This window comes from Anopheles moucheti, chromosome 3, assembly GCF_943734755.1.
Source record: "Anopheles moucheti chromosome 3, idAnoMoucSN_F20_07, whole genome shotgun sequence".
Classification (NCBI taxonomy): domain Eukaryota; kingdom Metazoa; phylum Arthropoda; class Insecta; order Diptera; family Culicidae; genus Anopheles; species Anopheles moucheti.
Window position 1 is genome coordinate 13,949,225 of NC_069141.1, and position 21,209 is coordinate 13,970,433.

Consider the following 21,209-nt stretch of genomic DNA (forward strand, 5'->3'; position numbering starts at 1 on the left):
TCGTCTGATTGAGTTGTCGCGTTTTGTAACTTGCTGCGCCGTAGGCCAGCAGAATCAATGTTAGCATTAGTTTCCCAACACACACCGACGCTTTCCGGGGCCGCACTGTATGCTCTGCGTTTGATTCGCTGTACAAATCGCAACGCTTGAGAAAGAGGCTTCATTTCTAAGAAAGTGCCCTTTTCGTGCCCTGGCAAATCCGTAACAAAATATTGACCCCGTAAAATCTGTACGCAACAATCGTACGAAACGAATATTCGTTCCTGTAGTCCGTCGTGTCTGAGCGGTAAGGATGTATGTTGAAGAAATTGCTACTCGTTGTAGCAATATTTTTTTTGATCGAGTAAGCGCCATTAATTTTGCATCCTGCATTGCGAGAAGCAGGTCCCATTTGGTGTATTTGATTTGGGCGGATGAAGAGGTTGGCGTGCCTTTGTGTATAAATATGCTCATGAGTCCGTGAGGCGGAATATGATATGGAAGATAGATTAGATCCTAACCCTACGGTGGCATTGTTATTATTTATCGAATTTCTCTGGAGGGATGAAGAATGTTTAGGAAGGAAATCCTTACATCCTACAATTCGTTTGAGTAAAAAAAATACAGGGTTACAAATTCAAACTGCAGGGTTATCACGTACGAACTGTTCAAAATAAATATTAAAAATACAAGTTTTGCCACTCAAGGGAATTTCAGGAGGAAACCATTACGCATATTTCACATTAAACAGAATCCAAATTTTGAAATCAATTGGCAAAGATGTAGCTTTTTCTGATTTTCTTTTTCAAGTTTAAATAGAGTAAATCGAAATAGACCTAGAATCGGTCTAGAACAACCTTATTGTACTGCTTAAAACGTACCTCGAAAGTGTATTTGTGCTATCAATTATTTTGGTCAAATTAAAAACAACAATTACTTATCCAATCATCCCATTCTCCAATCTCTTTGCAGCATGCGCAACAGCGTCCCGGGGGCAGCTGTGTGGCAGCCGTACCTTCCATTTATTATTTGTCACTATGCGACACCGGTTACCGATGCCGGCACACTTGGAGGTGATTGATAGTGCGGTGTGGAAAATCATGAACCGCCGAGAAACGACCGGCGCCAATCCGAAACTAGACCGAACGTAAACGATAGCAACACCCTTCATCTTATACCAATCAACCATCAACAGCAACAACAACAACAAAAACGAGAGGATCAATATTTGCGAAAGGCAACAGTTGTGCGTTTTTTTTTGCCAAAGGGGCAGGAATTTTCAACTCACAAAAGCTTGATCTCACAGCGAAGCTTTGCAGTGTTGGGGGACGGGGACGGGAACAGGGAAAAAAAGGATACAGACAGTGAGCAGCAGAGAGCGGAGAAATTGGAAAATTAATCATCGACTTGTGAAAAACCGCCCCAATCAAGATGCCGGCAACGACGGTGAAGAGTGAAGCGACTGACCAGCACAACAACTGTGATAATGAGGAGGTAGGTTTCGTACGTTGAACCACAGCCGAAGCGAAAGAAAAGGGTGCTCTCGGGGGTCATGGCATCAAATGTTCTTGATTTTCCCAAGATTTTCCCCTAAGCTTCCGTAAATGGGTTTTGAAAAACCGTTCTGAACCGTACCTTGACTCACTCGATAATCCAATTAGGTGCGTTTCCTTAGTTCCGATTTCGATACCGAGTGCACTCGACATCCTGACGGTGTATTCACGTAAAATAAGATACTTATCTACCGAAGGCTAATGGCTTTCCAATCTATCCGCTTCTATTTCACCCATACAGGAGGAACCTAAAGACATGAAAAATGCGCATCTCATTATCAACGAGCTTCGCAACCGGTGCCGAAATCAATCGGAGCAAATCATGGCGTGGAAGAAGGCGTTCTCGTTACAGGTACGTTTCCATCCTCCCCACAAAAGGGATAAGACGCTAAACAACAGCTCAACAACATCCGGGAACTTCTTCTGGTTGGATGGATGGATTGGTTCCTTCTGCAATGAAGCACTGAATTTCGGATCGACAGGGATGACCCTTCAGGAAGGGTACAATGGGAGAGTGCGTTGTGGTGTAGCGATACCTTACCGTGTGTAACAAAAACGTTTGGAAGCGTTCTTTATCGGTGCTTTACATCATTATGTCAGGTTCGGTGCGCTCGATTTAACGTGCAAAGCCTGAATTAACCCATCAACATCATTATCACCCAGCGAGGAAGCTACCGTGATCGTTAACGGTCGACACGATCCGGGCGAGTCCTGCGGTGTGACGCGTACGTCTATGGGCGACTTCTTGCATCATCTTAGCAGGAGCGTAGCAAACATAACAAAAAAACCTAGCTCTCCCGCATTTCGGGTCTCAAGCCGAGAGTGTGAAAAACGTACTAAAGGTAACAAAGGGAAAAAGTCAAATTACAGCACCGCTTTCTGTGTTGCGTTGTTGAGAGGTTTAGCGTACAAAAAAGGAGCACCGTATGTTAACAACGGATGAGTCTTCGTGCGGGGTTCCGTAAGGTAAAATTGCGCGTACCATCGGCTTTTTGGGAGTGAAAACCCGGAGTGTGGATGATAAATTATTCCCACCGACTACCGTGAGCGCAGTTTTTCATCAGTTTGATGGGGAGGGCTAAAGGTGCTAATGCGATTATGCAAAGGTCACGAACGCTGGTTACTTACGTGATGGCTGACAATCACGATGGCTCCACTAACCGACAAACCGAGTGACGAGAGTGTGTCCTTTTGACGTGATACGTTGATCAATATACCAGATATTGTAACGCAGGGGAATTATTACATTGTGATCAAACCGTTGCGTAGAAAAATAATTCGAAAACTGAGATAATCATATTAAAGGGTTTTCCAGGCCAAATTGTGTAGTTAGCGAAATGGTCGGATTCTCTCAACGTGAAAGTAGAATGTTTGTACGTAGAATACGACAAAGCCCTCCCATTGCTCCTCGAATTACTGTATCCTTTTCCACCTGAAACACCGGCAAATGGCTCGGAAACGAAATGCTTCCTTTTTTTTGCGGCCGTTCGGTAGATTAACCAACCTGTAGCATGTCCACGGTTGCGAGCGTTCACCCACGATGGCTAAGGTATGGTAAATCCAATCATTTTTTCTTTCTCTCTTGTTTGCCAACCTTCACTAGCATCAAATCTCCAACATTAGCCTGGCCGCCATTAGCCGGTAGGGTTGGAGGAATAAAAATCCGGGCTTTGCCAGATTGTTTCCGTTTTTATTTATTCCAAAAGAATGTTTTACATACTCACGGTTTATGGCGTTGTGCATTTCCCAGGGCTAACCCAGGGTTTGAAAAAAAAATAAAGAATATGCTCCTGCGAGCTATTCGTGTGAGTTTTCCATCGCGCAGGGAACAATTCGAAGCGTCCTACATCGAAAAACAACTCACGGGGCTTGGGTACCGTTTATAGGCTTATCTTTTGGTGCCGCTTTTCCCGGGAAATCTATTTTCAAACATGGAAACACCTTTCGCTAACATCCAATCGCATTTTCAACGCACCGCGTCGGAGCGATTGACCGTATGTTATGGTTCAATATGACGCACTGTTAAATACGAAAGAACTTCCATCCATTTTCCGAGTTTGAAATTATGTTGTTAGTAGTTAAAGGTGGAGATTACATGCATCCGACCAGTATGTGATTTTTATAGCATGAAATATTACCACCGTCGTAATACTACCATTTATGATATTTCTTACTAACACCACGCTCGCCAGAAGCGAGTAAGTGTGTGAGAGAGATTAATTGTTCACACTGGGCACGTGTAAGGATGTGGGAAAATTAAATTTCCCACATCGTCTACCCCGTCTCCGTCCACGAATCTCGCAAGGCACGCGTTTGTCGACTGGCAGGGCCACGCGATGGGATGTTGATAAAATAAAGCAACACGTTCGTGACAGCCGTGACGTTCGCGATGGGCTGGGGGAAATAAAATTACGACAAAGCTCTACAGACTGCTCGGAACATTCTCGGGTCTTTTAGATACGATGGATTGAGGCGAGCGACGAAGCTTTGCCAGGCTAGCAATGACAAAACTTTGTCAATGCAGACGGAGAAGCGTAGCAACAAATTGAGCTGCAGATGAGAAAAAAGCTCAACTCCTGGGCTATAAAACATGGGATTGCAAACTGGGATTAAGCAAGATAAGACACCTTTAGCATCATAAAGTACAGCACAATTTAAGTTTTCTCTGTCAAGTTGTAACCAGCAAACAAATGTCGATTTGCAAAACGGCACAACATTGCATAAATTTAGGCGCATAGTTTCAACAGGATGAATCGGCACGTGCTAGTAGCCATGAAATCTAGCATCGTTAATTTGTTTTCCTTCGGCACTGGTTCAACAACTTTTGCAATTAATCAGCTCATGGAATGGATCGATTTTTTCCAAGGAAAGTGAGTACACCCTACGGTCGGCGCGTTTCGAAGCTACTAAAAGTCAAACAGAATCTCCCTCCCAGTGCACACCGGGTCAGTTGCCACATCTTACCTGGAAACAAACTGCGCAACAAAATGGGGTACGAGCAACACAAGCGAAACTGACCAAAAGGACCGCAAATTAGATTTTGTCAGCCTCTGGTTCGCAAAAAAAGCGCAACCATTCGGGAACACGTTTCTCGAAAGGATATGGAGGCGCGAGCGTGGGGTTGGTGGATTTACCACGTGCCCTTCGGGAGCTCTCGCGTGCCAGAGGGTTGAACCCATTTGACCGTGAAACGTCGGGTTGCGTCTATTAGGCAAGGTAAACAGTTTAGAAAACAATATCGGTACAAAAGGCAAGATGTGGTACAACACCGTACTGGGGTATTGAGTGTTTGAAACTGTCCCAGCTGAGTGCGATCAATCATGCGCTAATCTGAGGTAATTTGCTTTCGTTTTCCGATTTTGCAGCAGATGTTTTGCTGATTGGTAAATTGATTACTTTTTACTGAAGTTGTTGATGTAGGAATGGAATGGAAAATGCTTGAACAGAAACAAATACTACAGCGAATTTTTGAATGATATAATGATCATTTCTTGGTTTTTCTTAGGAAAATAAAAATATTCTTACCAAAATCTAGAATAATATTTTTTTTAAACTACAATGTGGGAAAAGCTATCAGCCGGCGCGAACATAGCAAAACCATCTTCTACCGGTTGCCAATTGGATGAACATTTCGTTTGTCAGATAGCGGCTTTTCTTGTTAAAACTTTTCACGTCAAGACATAAAGCGTCTACCCACAAATAGGATTACATGCATCCTTTCCCAACGTCAACCAACCATTCAGACCAAGGCGCGGAGACCAGAAATAGAAAAAAAAGCCTTTCAAACACCCGTAACGGACCCGTTCGGGGGAAGAATTTACTAACGACACGAGAAAAGAACACACACGCAAAAAACACTATAGAACTCTGTAACTTTCCTCGTACAACAAAATGGTGCATCCTTTCGTGCAAGAAACGGAACGCAACGCGATGTTTCGCTAGCGAAGTGAGAAGAAAAGTTTCCCATCAACCACTTAAATCCTGCTTCTCCCGCTTGTGTGGTTGTAATCTATTTATTACACTTCATACCTTCTCAGTATTCGACCCGACCCGGGAGATAAGCGCGGGATGTTTCGGGGTGTTGTAAGAAGCGAAACTTACCGCATAAATCCTTTGCACAATCCACCAGCATCCGAATGCGGCTCACGTTTGCGGTTAGCTTGAGATGAAACCGCGCGGATTGTCTTCAATGTTTCACCCAACGAGCGGTAGAATAAGCGAGCGAGCGGGTCGGTTGATGCAACGCTAATGCAGTAGCACATCGAGTACTACATCGGCAAACATGCGCTTTTTCGTGTTGAAATATTGAACATCATTAGTTTGCGTAGAAGAGTTCATTTCACGGTGCAGTTGCGTTTGTTCACAGTTGTAACAAACGAGTTTGTTTACAGCTTAATGCGACGCTTCTCAAAAGAGGTTATCTTGAGAGCCTTGAGTTGCACCTCCAACTCCAACAAAGTTTGAACATTGAAATAATCCTCTCTTTTTTCTTCTTTTTGCAACCCTACAGCAAGAACAGAACCACCGATTGCAGAAGGAAAAGACGGAACAGTTGAACTATCTTACCAGCCAGCTGCTGCTGCTCGAATCGCGCATTATGCGCAAACAGAAGCAGGTGTCGAACGTGATCTATCAGCGGGAGCTGACGATCTATCGGCAGCAGAAGATCATAGAAACCCTCTCTAGTCGCCTGATCGACCACGGCATTATGGACGTGGGCATGGATGCACCCGGTATGCACACCGGCAGCAACAGCAACGACTTCGATTCGCTCAACGATTCCGACTCGGCCGTCGTCCTGGAAGATGTCGATTCGGACTGCAACAGCTCGATCTACTTCGGTGGCAGCATCAGTGGTGGCGGCAGTCTCAAGTCGCGCTGTGGCTCCAACAAGATGACGAACGACGTCACGATCGTGCGGTCCATATCGGACGCGATAGAGACGAACCTGAAGTACAACAACACCCGACGCTCGAACTGTTTCCTGCGGCGGCCCGAAATTCTCGAAACCGTGTACAGCGTGGAGGAAGATCCGGAACCTCAGAATGCGACCGGGGGCGGTACGAACGCGACGGATAGCGGGTCCACAACGGGGCCCACCTCCCCGAAACCGGACGCCGTCAGTGAGAAGCGGGACAAGTTTAAAAACCGCACGGAAAAGTGCATCTCCACCGATCAGCCGGAAGGTACACGGCAGGAGGGCGCACCGGTTATCATTACCAGCAGCAGCTGCGACGTGGAGTCGGTCCTGTGCGATACGCCGTCGCAGGGCTGCAAGGTACAGGGTGCCGTCACGAACTTTAATCGCGTCATGTCCAACCATCGGAATGTGACGAAACCGAAGGATGTCAAGTACAAGCGCATCAACAAGGCCAAATCGAAGAGTCTGGAGGAGTTACGCGGTCGGCTAAAGCATTGGGTCGAGCGTGGCACCTGCAATGTCAACCTGACGCTCGACCCAACTGGTGGTTCGCATCTGAGCGGACATCTGTCGGAGCACTGTGGAGCCGGCACGTTACAGCAGACCCAACCCCAACAGCAACCAAACCTGGCACAAAGCTATGCGTGACCTGAACCGAAAGCCCGCGTGCGGGGCAGCATTTAATAGAAGGCGCACGGTTGCGTGACTTCTCGAACTACTCCCACTTCTCGACGGGCAGGACTGCTGCCAGCGCACTCACTCACCCCCATCTGAAGGTCAGCATGGGGAGAGTTTATTGGGCGAGAACAAGAAAAAACATTATCAAATTGCTTTGTTAGCGAAACAATGCGAAGACAAGCAGAGAGTGGAAAATTTGAGTCTGAACGAACCCCCGCAGTACTGCGTACTACTATTTATTGCGTTTTGCCTAGTGTTTAAGAGGGGGGAAGGAGAAGCGATGAACAAAACTTACAGAGCAGCAGATGATCACAACAAGGAGATTTGTGGAGCTAATTGAAATTTAAGAACCACTTACTACTACTATACTGACTGAGTCAGGTTACCTAAGAGAAGGAGTTCTGAAGAGGGTATATGCAAGATAGGAGTATCTGTAAAAAGTAAGTTAGTTAAAGAATAAGCCATGTGGTAGCAGGCAGCACTGTAGCCAGTGCTAGAGTATGAAGGTGTTTCAATACACAACCACTACTAATCGTAAGATAATCATGAGCAGTGCCGAAGTGAGTATAGAATATACGTACCCCTAAACATGCACCGAAATCTACAACCGTAGGTTCCGAAGAAGCGAAGAAGGTTAGGGAGCCATTTTGTAAACGAATATGTGCGCGTGTGTCTGTGTATATGTACATTGGTAACAACAGTATATTCATACGATACAGACGATTTGTACTACTAGTAGCCATGTAAGATGGGCACCACCGCCAACACACGATCACCGTCAGGAGTGAGGAACACGTGGTCGCAATGCACTCTCCATTCTCGGTTTTAGTGTTACGTCGGGTAGGTGTTGTTTCGGTGATCTTTCCTTCCAAAGTCAACAGATATATTTATACCTTTCGTGATGGAATTTCTTTCCCTATATTTTGTGCAACGGTTTTTAAACAGAAGAAGATGTGTGGTTGTGTGCGCGCTCGTACTAATCATCCCTTATAGCGCACACAAGTTCTGACACCTTCGGCGGTGTTTTCGAGTATGTTCCTTTAATTAAGAAGAATATTAAAGATGTATGTCTTTTTTCGAGCGTAAATGCACGTGACCATTCCCCGGGTGGGTGGGTCGGCACGTGTCTGGTAAACTGTACCGGTTTCCTACTTCTGAGCTTTCGTTACCATGGTAACTATAAGGGGAGTTTAGTGCTCCGAAAACAAAACTCTCCTCACTGTCAGTGGTTTCAACATCGTTACTCTATTACCTTTACCCCTTGTCAATGGCCACCTTTTTTTTGGCCCCGGATGCTGGTTGGACCAGCCCCCGTTTCTGATCTCCCTAGCGCCCATCCCGCTGCGTCGCACCTGGCGCTTCTGCTCGTACTTCTGCAGCTAATAGCACGTAAGGCATGTACATACAACCAATCGAACCTGTTGCTCACCGGTAATGGTCGATGGCAAAGTTAAAATCAAAGTCCGCGATCCTCAGCAGCGAGGAAAAGATTATGAACAATTAATTGTAAGTGCGCACAGCTATCCGCCCAACACGGGTGCACGAACACGCTCCACCGGTATGGCAGACTGGGCAGGTCCGGATTGGTGTCGCTGGGAATGTGTGTACGTATATTAGGGGTTGCATTGTCCCAAACCGGTGCGCGGTGCTTCGTTTGCGGTAGCAACCAACACACGGTATTAATATGAAGCGTAAAACATATTTAACGAAAACTAAAACAAAACAAGAACAGAAAATATTATAAAACATTTAAACACAAAGAAGGCGTGTAGAAGGAGCGTGTGCTTAGGGAGTGTAGCATAAGGCACCAGGCATAGAAGAAGGATCAAATTTATCTATTTAAGAGGTATGAATGGAAGGAAAATGGAAGAACTTCACTTAAGCTAATTACAATCTTCTAAGGAGACACCAGGCAAATGTTACAAGCGTAAGAACACTACAGCTCCCCCTCAAGAAAAAGCTCTTGTACAACAGCGAACCATTAACCATGATCGATAGATTCGTATCAATTCTGTAACTTAAAAAGAAAACAATGCTTGAAATATAAAAGTGCGATTCATATTTTCAACACTGAGCTCTGGAACTGAAAGTGAGTGCGGTGCGTATTGTTTGTTTATGAAAGAAAACAATTATTACATGCGATGGACATTTGGTAGAAGTCTTCCATATGAGGAGAACCCTTGTCATCCAGCTTCTTCTTTGGGTTCAGTAGAACCTGGAAGTCTCTGACCCGAATAAAACAGAGTAATGCAAAGAAACTAAATTTATCTTATGAATTTTAACGAGAAATATTTCGATTTGCATTCTTTTTGTTTCTTTTGAACTCTCCCTGTACTGCTTCAATAAACTATTGGTTGAATTTCTCACTAAACTTTTACGCTTGTTATCTCTTAAAAGTGGACGAAACTTTTCGTCGTTTCTCACGCTTGCACGGGATAGCATCTTGACAGTGTTCGAGTGATTGTCATTGACAAACTTTTCATTCACTTCACCTTCAACGTACAATACGTAGCTGGAGGCTTGATTGGAGTAAAAGTTTACAAAGGAAAAAACAACTATCGCATAGATCGCATCACAGCCTTGAGGAAAGCAGTGCTCCTGGATGTGCTCTTCATTAGCGAACTAAATTGGAAGACTTCTTGAAACGCTTCAAGAAGTTGATATAGTAGTGGCAGTTGTTTGGTGCCGGTTTAATTTGAGTGGTTTTCGAAATTTTCTCCTATTAAGAAAGATGGGTTTTTAGTGGTATAGCTGTAATAATTCCGAGAGTATTTTAGTCTAAAAACTTGTAATTAAAAAGAAAAAGACTATAGCACTTTCTTCAAATAAATATAAGTACAGGATAATCAGGATAATTTAACTTGTCAGATAATATGTGTGATTGCATCACGATGTAACAATATTACATGCATGATAGTGTTACGCTGTCAACAATTCGTAAACTAATCTCGTTAGATAACTTCTTTTGCTGCCCTTCGCCTAACCTTGGACAAATTGCCCGGAATGGCGTAGATTTATCACCATGCCATGCCCAACCATAACGACCGTACCAACCAAACTTTTGCGCATACATTTCTTCTTTGGTCAATAGTGGGCTAGCGATAAAACGATTCATTTTATGGGCTCAGCTTCCCATGAAATCTCGGCCAGTATCTGTTCTGATAAGTATGCAACTTTTCGAGTTAGTTTCGTAATTGTTCGTTCGATGAATCGTTTGCTTTACTTCTTCTTTAAGCTTTGCTTTTATCCTAGAGATTTTCATGCAATGGAGGTTTTGCGATTCCGAACACATGATTTATAATTTAATAATAATATTCTTAGATTAGAAATAATACATAAAATCTTTTTTTTTTATTCAGCATACACGCAAAGTTAAATATTTTAAATAGAACTTTAGAGTTCAATAAACATTCTGTATAATTCTTTGTTCTTCCTGCTGATACGTTATACTTCTACAACAACGATGCGGCAATCGAACGAACGTATACCGACGGGAAATCAAACCTGGGCTATTCCCAAAGCCAAAAGAATGTTATCCTACTCTCGTGTCAGAAACACAAATTAACCACTTCAGAGCAGAAGAAGAAAGTGAAGGGACAGTTGTAGAGGAGATGTATTCTTAACCGAGAACGATGATGAATAAACTCGTATGGCATTCTGATATCAATTCTGCATCCTATATCAGGTACGACATCCGATAGTCTGGTGAAATGGAGAGTGGGGAGAAGCTTTTCATGCCTCGTATTGCTTCTGGTGACAGTAGATCGGTTCAGCTCGATAAAAACCACCTGAGTTACCCCATACCAATACGCCCTGTCGAGAAAACACCCTGCGCTGCAATCCGAACCAGCACTCGCATGACATTCCGAGATTTTCAACCAGTGCAACAGATGGAACAATGGCTGGTGAAGACACGTTGGAATCTGTCTAATTTAGGCGCACTTATTCACCCTCGGAATTGCTCCGTTGGGATCATATTTTGCTGGAAATTTAATTCAATTACATTGCTATCATCTAGCAATGTAATGTAAGCATCTAGGCATTTCGCATTATAGTACCCTTTGTACATTCTACCGCTTTGACGAGCTTTGACGCTTTCACCAGCTCAACAACGTTAGACCATGAGGCCGTTATGTGTTCGTGAACCTTACCAAATCTTTTGTAAAATTGTTTGTTCTTCAAAATTATTCTAAAACAATTTGTTGTATGTGCCACATAAACAAGAAAGTGCTGCCCTTAAATAAATATAGTTCAGCACCAGTTGCATTTATAATAGAATTTTGAGTAGAAATAATTTCTTATTTTAATGTTTGATCAACTACTATTGTCATTGATTGCCAAGATTAAAAAACATGATTCATTTCAAAAACATTTCCAAGATTAAAAAACAATAGTTGATATTGTGATTAGCGATGTGATGGTTAACCATGAGGAAAAATACAATTGTTCTATTCTTGTTTTCAAAAACCATGAGACTTTTTGTTGAACTTTTTTTTATAACACTTGTATATCAAATATGAAACCAGTTTGGAAAATTCAAAGCAAATATCGTACAAATTAAAAACATGACCATTGGGGTTAGACACCCTTGACATTCGTGAGTAGCGCACAACGGGTAAAATAAGTAAAGCGAAATATAATGAATAATATAATTTTTGAACAACATATTCTTTCATAGTAGCTACTATAATTTAAAAATTTATTAATCTCTTATAAAAGGTTTTTAATTGCTTAAATGCATTTAAATGTTTAACGGCAAAAAATAGCTCGTCAATGTAGGAATTAAATTATAAGTTAAATTATTAAATTATTAAATTATAATTATAGCTAAGCAAGACAAAAGACTTTCATTTAAAAATTTGTTTAAAAAATTAGCTATTTAAAGCTCAAGTGATGCGACCATTACTTGAATATTTTCTTCAAAGAGGATGTAGGGAAAGTTGAAGAACATTCTACCTTAGATCAACGAATAATTCGTATGTTGTATATCAAGGCTATCCTACGAAAAAAACATTTATAAAATTAATATGAAATTTCATACATACTAACTTACCTAATAATAAAATACCCACCCTTTTCTCCACATGAATATTCCTCTGTCCGAGAGACGATTGCACTCCGCGATGAACTGTTTCGGACATTCCTGTAGTATGTCCTGTAGCTCGATAAACAAGAAAAGTAAGGAACTGATAGCCAACGCAGATTTACAGGGCTTTCAACAAGTATTATATTTTGTTCGTTTTCTTATTCATTAGGTAATAGTAAAATACAATATATCTAAATACATGTATGCACTATTTCATGGTTTTTTGTTGTTGGATTTATGGGTTTTACTCCCTCTTGTTTTTTTTTGTTGTTGTTACCTTTTCCCTTGCGAACGTTTCTGTTTTTCGTACCAGATAAGCTCAGAGCTTTCTTGTAAAGTATTTTCCATTCGAATTGTTTGTTTTTTTTATTAACCTGCTCACAATGCTCGTCGCTTTTTCTATCTGCTTATTAATTCAATAGTTGTTTGTTTCTCCGCTTTAAACTCAATACGTCAAACTGAATGCTTTGGCCAAACGCTTTAGAAACGTAGATTATTTTCCAGTGCTTGGTAAATGGTTTACGCGTAAGTACCTTTTGTTTTGTGATAATCTTTCCTCTTCTTACTGGCTTTAAGCAAATACTTTTGCTTTGCAGAAACTGTTAGTTGGACAGATTCATCCACCCATTACTCACTCCTATTATTTATTGTTGGCTTGTTTAGGGTAATCTTATAGAAAGTAAAGAATTTTGTTCCACCATAAGACTTCATAGGGACCACACCACTCGTTTTGCTGTAAAGCGAATATTCATTTGGTTTATAGAAAATTGGCAAGAAAGCAAATATCACAATAACTTTACAAATCAAACGTGTTCCACCTCAGTAGGCGCCAGGGTTCGCGCGTTAGTGTTAGTAAGCGAGTTATGACGGTTTATTTTGTACCTGTACCGGGCTGTCCACTGTAAACTGTACATACTTTGGGGGTGTAGTAAGCATAAATTGTGTAAATTTTTTGTATTACAAATATATGGGGTCGGTTTGAAAGTAAAACGGAAGCAAAGCGAGATTTGTTGATGGTGTGTGTTTGTTTACTTAGCACTTATCAAATGTCACACGAGATGTTGCCTCAACTGGTTGTTAGTCTGAGCTTGTTGTGGAACAGAGAGTTTAATAGATAGGAAGCCATAGTTAATTTCATGTTTATGATGTAAAACGAAACAGCTAGTAAGTTGTTGCGTTAGTTTGCTTATTTCAAACGGCAGATTGTTTTGCATTGCACATAAAGATGTTTGCTTTTTTCCACTTTTATTGTCCGGCTTGTATGTTTTGATTATTTTATTTTGTCGACTTGAACTAAACGTGCTACGTCCGTTTTGGTTCCATTTTCCAACCGTTGAATGTTGTCTAGTGGAAGAAATATCCGGAAAATATCTTATTGTGGGTGAGTATATGAATATGTTTTCCCATTTTGTCACACTTATTTATCCAAAAAACCAGTCCTCAAACTTTTGAGTACCGTTTGTTGAATTTGTTTTTGCTTTGTTTAAATATTTTGGTAAGGAACAATGCGCTTCACATGTCGTTACAATTAAATCGCTTTACTTCAGGGCACGAACCCTGTAATGCTCTAAACATTAGCTCCAACGCTTGAGTGCGGGTCACTAATCATGAGAATTCACATCAAAACACAGTGTGTACATCATTGCTCTTGTCGTCCATTTGCGGAAGCATGTGTGGTGTGTTGAGAAGGCGTAGAAGGCAAGGTGCGTCGTTTGCCGCCGGGTTCGTCCACTGGCCACTGCTCCCATCCATACTTAGGCTGCGCGTCGAGAATGCCGCCCACATACCGTGCCCGGCGCCCAATCATTACTGCATGGGGGAGTGAACTGGGGGTGTTTGCACCGCGAGAGCCATGCCGTGACTCGGTGCGGAAATGTCCCCCAAACAACTGTTGAGCTCCCCAATTTCAAAGACACGACACATCCTGCTCTTGGAAGCTTTGCAACGAGAATGGGCTAATGGCGTTGTGTTTTGTGCGGGGTGCAAATTTTGATCTCGATTTTATTCCGAATGTTTCCATTTCGCATCGTTGTGTAGTAGTCCCGTACTAAACTTCTGAAGAGCGTGGGAAAATAGTGGGGTTCAGGGTACTCACTTAGGCCGCCGTGAGGGATGTGTTGTTGGAATAGCATACATGTGTTCACGTTTGGAAGGGACACTCGAGTAAGAGAATGTTATCAAACAGGATTAACTATACAAACAAAGTTAGTGCAAAAGGGATAGGGTAGAAAGAGGGTGTAAGGGTGTAGAAATTAAGTGTTTCTAGAGCCTTGTATACATCTGCACATGCGTGTGTTCCCTTGCGCTCGATCGCACCGCTGCTGTAGCGTCATAAACAATAGACAACCTATTGCGATGAGCCACGAGCAAACCTCCTTCGCTTCAACAAGAACGAGATTCCTATGCTTTTGGGGCGTCGACAGTACAGTCGAAAAACAGTAAGTAACGTGCTTGGCTATAAATTCGAACATTCAAAGATTGGCCTTTAGTTAAGGGAGATGAAAAAATTACGATCTTCTGTCTCTTTGTGTAATAAAATGATTAAAATAGCTTGAAACTAATTCCTAATCTAATGTCTTACGTCCCTCAGTTTAATGGGTTGTAAAGGACGTTTTCACCTTCTTTAAAATTATGTGTTTAACGGAATTCCAACCCCGAACGTCATATCTCAAGTAGGTAGTCTCAAGAGTATTTAGCGCCTAAAAGTATACAATGATCATTCTTGATCATCTTTTGGTGTTTTACTGATTGATTGAAAATCGTTTCCACATGGCTGCTCGTACTCTCGTACTCTCCCGTACTCTCTGATGATTTCATGATGCATATTGCATACATTTAGGCGCTAAAAATTTAAAATACAACCTCGCGGTAGGAAAACGAAAGAAGAAATTCAATTCTACCTATTTCTTATATACATAAACAATAAAAACTTTCCGTTGTATATGTTATGTAATTGAAATGTTATAGAATCTTCCTGAAGATATTTTCTCTTTAATGGTCAGGTCACAAAGAAGCAATAACAATTATAAAGTTGTCTTTGTTTTACAAACCGTTCTCGTTTTGATAAAAGTTGATGATCTTCTACATGTTCGTCCAAATCTGGAACATAAATCTTTTCTTAAACTTTCCTCAACACTGTTTCACCTTTTCTCTTTCTTTTAATACACTAGTACACATCCAGAAGATTGTGAAAATTGATGCCCCGGTGCTGTAAGCTGCATCTCGTAAGCTATTATGCTTTAAGATTAAATTTTAATACCGTTTAATCGCGTTACCTCACCCTAGCTCATCCCACTGTCCGTGTGTCAAACGTGTGATAGAAGGAATGAAAATCATGTACAGCGGGGTTCTAAGGAGATGGAGATACACGAAAAAGGCAAGAGATTGTAGAAAACGTAAAGCGTTCGTGCATGCTGGCAGCTTGTTCGCGCTAAGCAGCGAGAAGAGAGTTAAGAGAGATGGTTTTTTAAAAGTTGCTTTAGTTTAATGTTTTTAAACGTTTTAGTACTATAGATTTGCCCTCCCCAACTTTGGAAGGTGAAAGCCGCCAGGATGTTGGGGCACTTGTGTTAGTTTTGAAACTACAGAATTTATGTAATATCCTACTCTGCTACAGGTATAAAAATCGTGTGTGTTTTTTTGGCGTTTAGTATCGTTTTTTCTTGCTTTCTCGGCACGTTTGTTGTCGTGCAAAAGGGGGATCTATTTACTAGCACTATTCATTTCATTTTCGCTACTAGCTAATTGGGTTTGTTGTTTGTTTGTTTGTTTTTTTGTCACGGGAAGTAACTGCTGTATCATCGTCTGCTATCTTTTGTATGAACGCCATCCTGTAGTCGATGAAGCGTCAAAAGGAATGAATACATAATGCGCACTAACCATCATCTTGGAAGTGTTCGTTGTAAACCTAATGCCTATTGCTTACCACAAACGAGCTACACTCAACTAAAGGGAGTTGTGTAAGGAGATTACTGACAGTCCGCACGCGTACCAGCTATTGTTAGACAAATGGACTTTGTCCAAGAATTCCCCAATAAAGATTCCAGTACAAACTCCCATCAACTTCGCCCACCTGACAAGAAAGTGAAGCTCGCTGTGTCGAATTTACTAAGGATATGTATGGAATGTGTGACACAATTTCCCGAAGTGTTTCACACGATAAAAACAAACACGTACTAATGGACTATTATAACCTAGTACTATAACGAGTACTAAAATTGAATATCTACCCTGTTCAGGTGTGTGTCACCTGTATCTGACAAAATAAAGAATTCGCTATACGATTTACGCTTTCTGTTACAACACCCAACATTGTCACCCGCTGAGGATCTCCTCGCGTTGCGATGACTTTAAAGTTTGCTAGTAAGATCATCTCCCAGATCAGCCCCAACATCAACCGTGACGACACGGTCGTCACTGTTCTCCGACACCGGGAATTGCACACGATCCGTGTCGCCGTAGTTTGGCATAATAATGCAGACGAACGATCGCCCGGTAACGTTATCGCGCGGATGAAGCGTCACCGGCAGGAAGCGATCGGTGCTGCCCTCCACGAACGTGGCCAACCGCTGGAAGACCTCCGGGTAGTGTTTGCGCAGATTGACACCGCGCTGTCGCAGGATCGTCTGTATGTTAAGCGACACCTGCTCCCGCGCCCGTTGGGTCGTTTTCGAAAGGATATTGAACGACAGCACGAGCACATCGCCAACGGTGTCCGCGCGTGGACCGGTTCGCTCACCGCCCGGTCCGCTGGCCGCGATCTCGCTCACGACCGAGCGGCACAGCTTCAGCTTCGCGCACCGCGACACCAGCTGGCGTTCCCATTTGACCGGTGCGGTCGCACTACCCGGCGCTTCCGACACCACGCAGATCGCGACGTATATGAGCATCTTCGAGTCGGGCTTGTACTCGGTGCTCAGCTTCAGCAGCTCCGAGTAGAGCTCCGGGCCCATCTCGGCGGGCAGCAGGTCCGGCCAGCGCACGTACGACACCTCGCCCAGGCACTGGAAGCCCTGCTTGATGAAGGAGTCGGCGCTTTCCGGGCTGCGGAACAGTATTCTAACAACACCTCGCCCCTGCGACAAGTAGCCCCGGCGCGCGAGCGCACTCAGGTGCCGGAGCGTGTCCGCGTCGTCCTTGCACGTGGACAGCACCAACCGGCACAGGGCGGACACCCGCGAGTGCAGGCAGGCCTTCCGGTGTCGCTCCCAGTGCGCCCGGCGGCACTCGCGCGAGCAGTACAGATGGGAACAGTTGTGGCAGCTCTTGTAGGTCTTCCGGGCCTCCGCCAGCGTGGCGGTCGCGTCGCACCGCGGATACCGGCACTTGAGGTAGTCGTGCCCACGGTGATGGTGGCCGGCCGCTTCGGCCGAATCGAGCGACACCCGGCGGGCGATCCGGGCGTCCAGCCCGACCCCCAGCAGATCGGTCTTGACCGTGCCGGGCTGCTGTGTGCTACGGCCGCTCTGGTTGGTGCTGCCGCTGGTCGTCGTGGTGGTGGTGGTGCTGCTGATCGCCATCGAACCGCCGCTGTCGTTGCGCTTCCGCGTCCCGGCCGCATCACCTTCGCTCCGGCGGCGCGCCTGCATCGGTTCGATCTGCAGCGTGTGGTTACTGCTGGTGCTGTTGGGCGCTGTTGGCGTGAGACACGAATTAGCTACACTTCCTGCACGGGTTTCGCACCGTTCGTTCCGCCCCATCCGGCCGCGCAACACACGCCCAACATTTAACATCCATTACAATACAGCATCGCAATGATAAAGGGTGGTAGGTGGGAAGGAGACACAGTGGCAAGGGGGGAGGGTATGGAAAAGGAACATGATTCCGAGATGGGGGGAAAGGGAAACATTTTCGAATGTATGTTTTATTGTGACAATGCAGCAAACAAATCGCAAGCATAGCATACGCGCACAAGAAAGGATCGATCGGTAGGATGGCGACAGCGTGGAAAAGGAGCACGGGAAATGGCGTTTTGATGCAGAACAGATCGATCGATTAGCGTTGAAATAGAGCAAGAGAACGAGAAAGAAAGCAGAGAGCAAAACGTGAAAGCGACATGTGTTGATAACAATTTTTGCTAGACTAGTATAACAAATAAGCTAACTTGCAGTAAACGATTGATGTAAGATGATTTAGCACTGGAGGTTATTGTTAGTTTAGAATTATTATAAATTCTTTATGAATATTAAACGATTAGTTTTAATTTTTAGTTCAAACATCAAGCTATTGGATTTCAGTAGAAAACTATAAAGAGCTTTGGATTGCATATTGCATACTTTCAGGCGCAATGTCGAAAAGACACATCTGGCTATGGCTAAGTCTGCATTTAGGCGCACATAAGATTGACTTTTGAATGCAGCGTGATTTCAAACCAATTTTATCATAAGGTCTAGTCAAACTATTGTAATCTTGATTCAAATTTGTTAAATTAACTGAACCTCAGAATGCTCCGGTATGAATGTCTGGTATTCGTTCTATAAAAAATTCACTTGGAAGACACCACTCATCTTACATCAATTAATACAACAGCAAATTAGACATCAACAGTACATGAAACACATACGCTAACAGGACGTACAATACAAAACACTACAAATAAACGAAATGGCAATCAAAATATGTTGCTAGATGGGGAACTCAATTACGGTGTTGAAGCATCACACACATTCACTAAAGTACACAACAATCAAATCGCTAGAGCGTAAATAACCAAAGGGTAAATAAAAACATAAAATAAAGCCAATCGGTCCGGTTATGTTTGTATAACGTTTGTATAACCAACTATGCTCAATTCAGTACGGCCAGTACGGAAGCTGATTCATATGGGAGATCTTGCTTGTGTTTTGCAATGAGCAACAGAAATGCACGAAACGTAAACAAAGGCAAAAACAAAAAGTACATGTTTTCAAACAGAACGGAAAACAAACAAAGTTACTAGATTCGTGGGGGTATTGATCAGTTTTATTATTGACACAGAGTACTGGGACAAGAGATTTGCATCCCTTCCACGAGCGGGATGGGCATGACATAACGCACCACCTTTGGTTGGATTATTACTTTGATATCAGGGGGAGGTTTAGGTTGCGATAGAATGGTAGGCTAGGCTTGTGTGGATCGTCACAGATGTTGTTCGGCTGGGACGCATTTCGGGTATTTGGCGTTCGTTCGATACGTACTGTTAACATCGCTTTCTGAGTACAGGCGCTGGCACTTTTGGTGGTTCCCTAGGAGGTTACGCTACACGGGTACATATGCGACTGGTTGCCACGACACTGAGCCAGTGTAGCGGCAGGTCTCTCATCGCCCTAGTGTATGCCGCCACTTCGGTAGCGCGAACTATCATCTCTTCTGCTAACTGCTACCGGGTTCATCCGATCAGGAAGAGGGGAATAAATAAATACAAAACGTAACAAACACGTAACAGGTGAACGTAGGAGAAACATATAATGTAAGTTAGAATCGGTTGAACGCACTACAATGCTACAAGTATCTGTGTTCGGTATGATATTCGCTCTGTTCATTCCTAGTTTTCCGGAAATGTATATATTCCAAAACGGGGGTCTCACCACAAGTTGTTGGCTAACTTTACTAAAACACAATTGAAAGGAATCGTTAAAGGAACAGCTCAGTCCGGAAGATCCTCATGCTGGTTAGGTGGGGTCATTCCGTTGGACTATGGACACAAGCAAGACGACAAGCAGGACGACAATTAGACAGGACAGATTAGAACAAAACGAACAAGCAGAAAACAACGCAACGAAACGCAAGCACTGTCGTCCCTGTTAGAGGACAAACGGTCCCCGGGCCGCATCTTCCCACATCAGTCTTTAATGTTAATGAGTCATCTGCAACATCTTCAGAATCATTAACGCAACAAGAACAAACACAACAGACAGTATACTTTTGAAGAGTAGAGTCTCAGTAGCTCGCAAGAAGATCATATTGATCAACAAGAATGAAAAAAAAACTGCTCTAGCATACGAAATAGAAACACAACGTTACACAACACAACACTAGCAAAAACATAACGCAACACAATGCGGAACATAGTTAAGACTGAGCTGAGCTAGAGAGATAGTAAAGGCTTGAACAGTAACAGAGTAAAACACGGCTCGGCTCCAGAGCAGCGAGCCACACACACACACAGATTGACAACAGGGAAAAACAACAGAAATGTGCTATGCTGATCAGGGCGCAACATCGAGCCGCCTATACATCTAGATACACTTTAGGACAGCGATTTCGCCATTTTGGTGCCGGACGGCCTGGCGCACTACTATGGCATACGGCAATGGCATATGCATATATGTCACATACGCGGCACACAACAGCGTTCGAGAGTGTTTCGAGGAGCCGAGGTGGGGAACAACAAAATCGTTTCCGGTTGTATTGGAGTAAAACTTACAGGTTCATACCTGAGGACCTGTGTGAATCGGCCGGCAAGCCGAGCAACGAGGCGAGCACATCCTCGAGTGTGGCCGATCCGGGCGACTGATGCTCGGGTGGTAGCGAGAACGTCGGAACCGCGCCGGACATCCCTGCACACCCACGGACACACGTGTGGCATGCCCACGGGTTCCCCGCGGGATGTACGGGAAGGTTGTGGAGGGGAAGTTGTGGTGGTTAGTGTGGTAAGTGTGCGAATTAGTGAACGCACGGCCACACACATGCAATGGGGGAGGGCACCGGCACCACAAAACGAGGAAAACCATCACCAAACCAGGAACCAGCGCAGAAGTAAGAGAGAGAGAGAGAAAGAGAGAGAAAAAGAGAGAAGAAAGAGAAAAGAAAAAAAAACACGTTGGAAAAACAGATCTAATGTATCTCGGTATCACGTTTCCAGTGCCACCGTATGGGCAGGGTGGCAACCCTCAGGCAGGTGTGTGAGACGACGCAGTCCTATCGTTGGGCTATCACACAAGGGGCTAACGTTTGGAACGAAAGCTTTAAGGAACACACGCAGAATCACGAAGCATGTTGAAATGATAGGAAA

At 43.6% G+C, this 21,209-nt stretch overlaps 2 protein-coding genes and 1 long non-coding RNA gene across 5 annotated transcripts in view; 2 read left to right on the forward strand and 1 right to left on the reverse strand.

Moving 5' to 3' along the window:
• Nucleotides 1-1,301, forward strand: part of LOC128303728 (uncharacterized) — a 47,332-nt gene extending 46,031 nt beyond the window's left edge. The window contains exon 3 of the long non-coding RNA XR_008287398.1: nt 952-1,301. This is a non-coding gene — a long non-coding RNA (uncharacterized LOC128303728). The remainder of the gene's footprint in view (nt 1-951) is intronic.
• Nucleotides 1,302-1,326: 25 nt separating this feature from the next.
• Nucleotides 1,327-9,199, forward strand: LOC128303729 (uncharacterized). Its single transcript, XM_053040784.1, has 3 exons — nt 1,327-1,473; nt 1,774-1,884; nt 6,043-9,199. Exons 1-3 carry the CDS (start codon nt 1,411-1,413, stop codon nt 7,099-7,101), a joined length of 1,233 nt encoding a protein of 410 aa, XP_052896744.1. The 5' UTR covers nt 1,327-1,410; the 3' UTR covers nt 7,102-9,199.
• A 7,069-nt stretch (nt 9,200-16,268) lies between these two features.
• The window catches only part of LOC128305602 (uncharacterized), a 62,876-nt gene continuing 57,935 nt past the window's right edge, over nt 16,269-21,209 (reverse strand). The window contains exons 8-9 of one of the 3 annotated variants that reach the window (XM_053043131.1): nt 20,632-20,754; nt 16,269-17,849 (exon numbers count right to left, since the gene is read on the reverse strand). In XM_053043131.1, coding sequence (XP_052899091.1) covers nt 16,567-17,849; nt 20,632-20,754 — 1,406 coding nt within the window. In that variant the 3' untranslated portion in view covers nt 16,269-16,566. Of the gene's footprint in view, nt 17,883-19,512; nt 19,575-20,621; nt 20,755-21,209 lie in introns of those variants that run through there. The other 2 variants (XM_053043133.1, XM_053043132.1) reach the window with 2 other exon arrangements.

What these genes read in the sequence shown, in the direction of transcription:
- LOC128303729 (XM_053040784.1), top strand. Translation starts at nt 1,411, where the DNA reads ATGCCGGCAACGACGGTGAAGAGTGAAGCGACTGACCAGCACAACAAC. An exon ending in ACAACTGTGATAATGAGGAG is followed by an intron (nt 1,474 to 1,773) that starts GTAGGTTTCGTA and finishes TCACCCATACAG; the next exon opens with GAGGAACCTAAAGACATGAA. An exon ending in AGAAGGCGTTCTCGTTACAG is followed by an intron (nt 1,885 to 6,042) that starts GTACGTTTCCAT and finishes GCAACCCTACAG; the next exon opens with CAAGAACAGAACCACCGATT.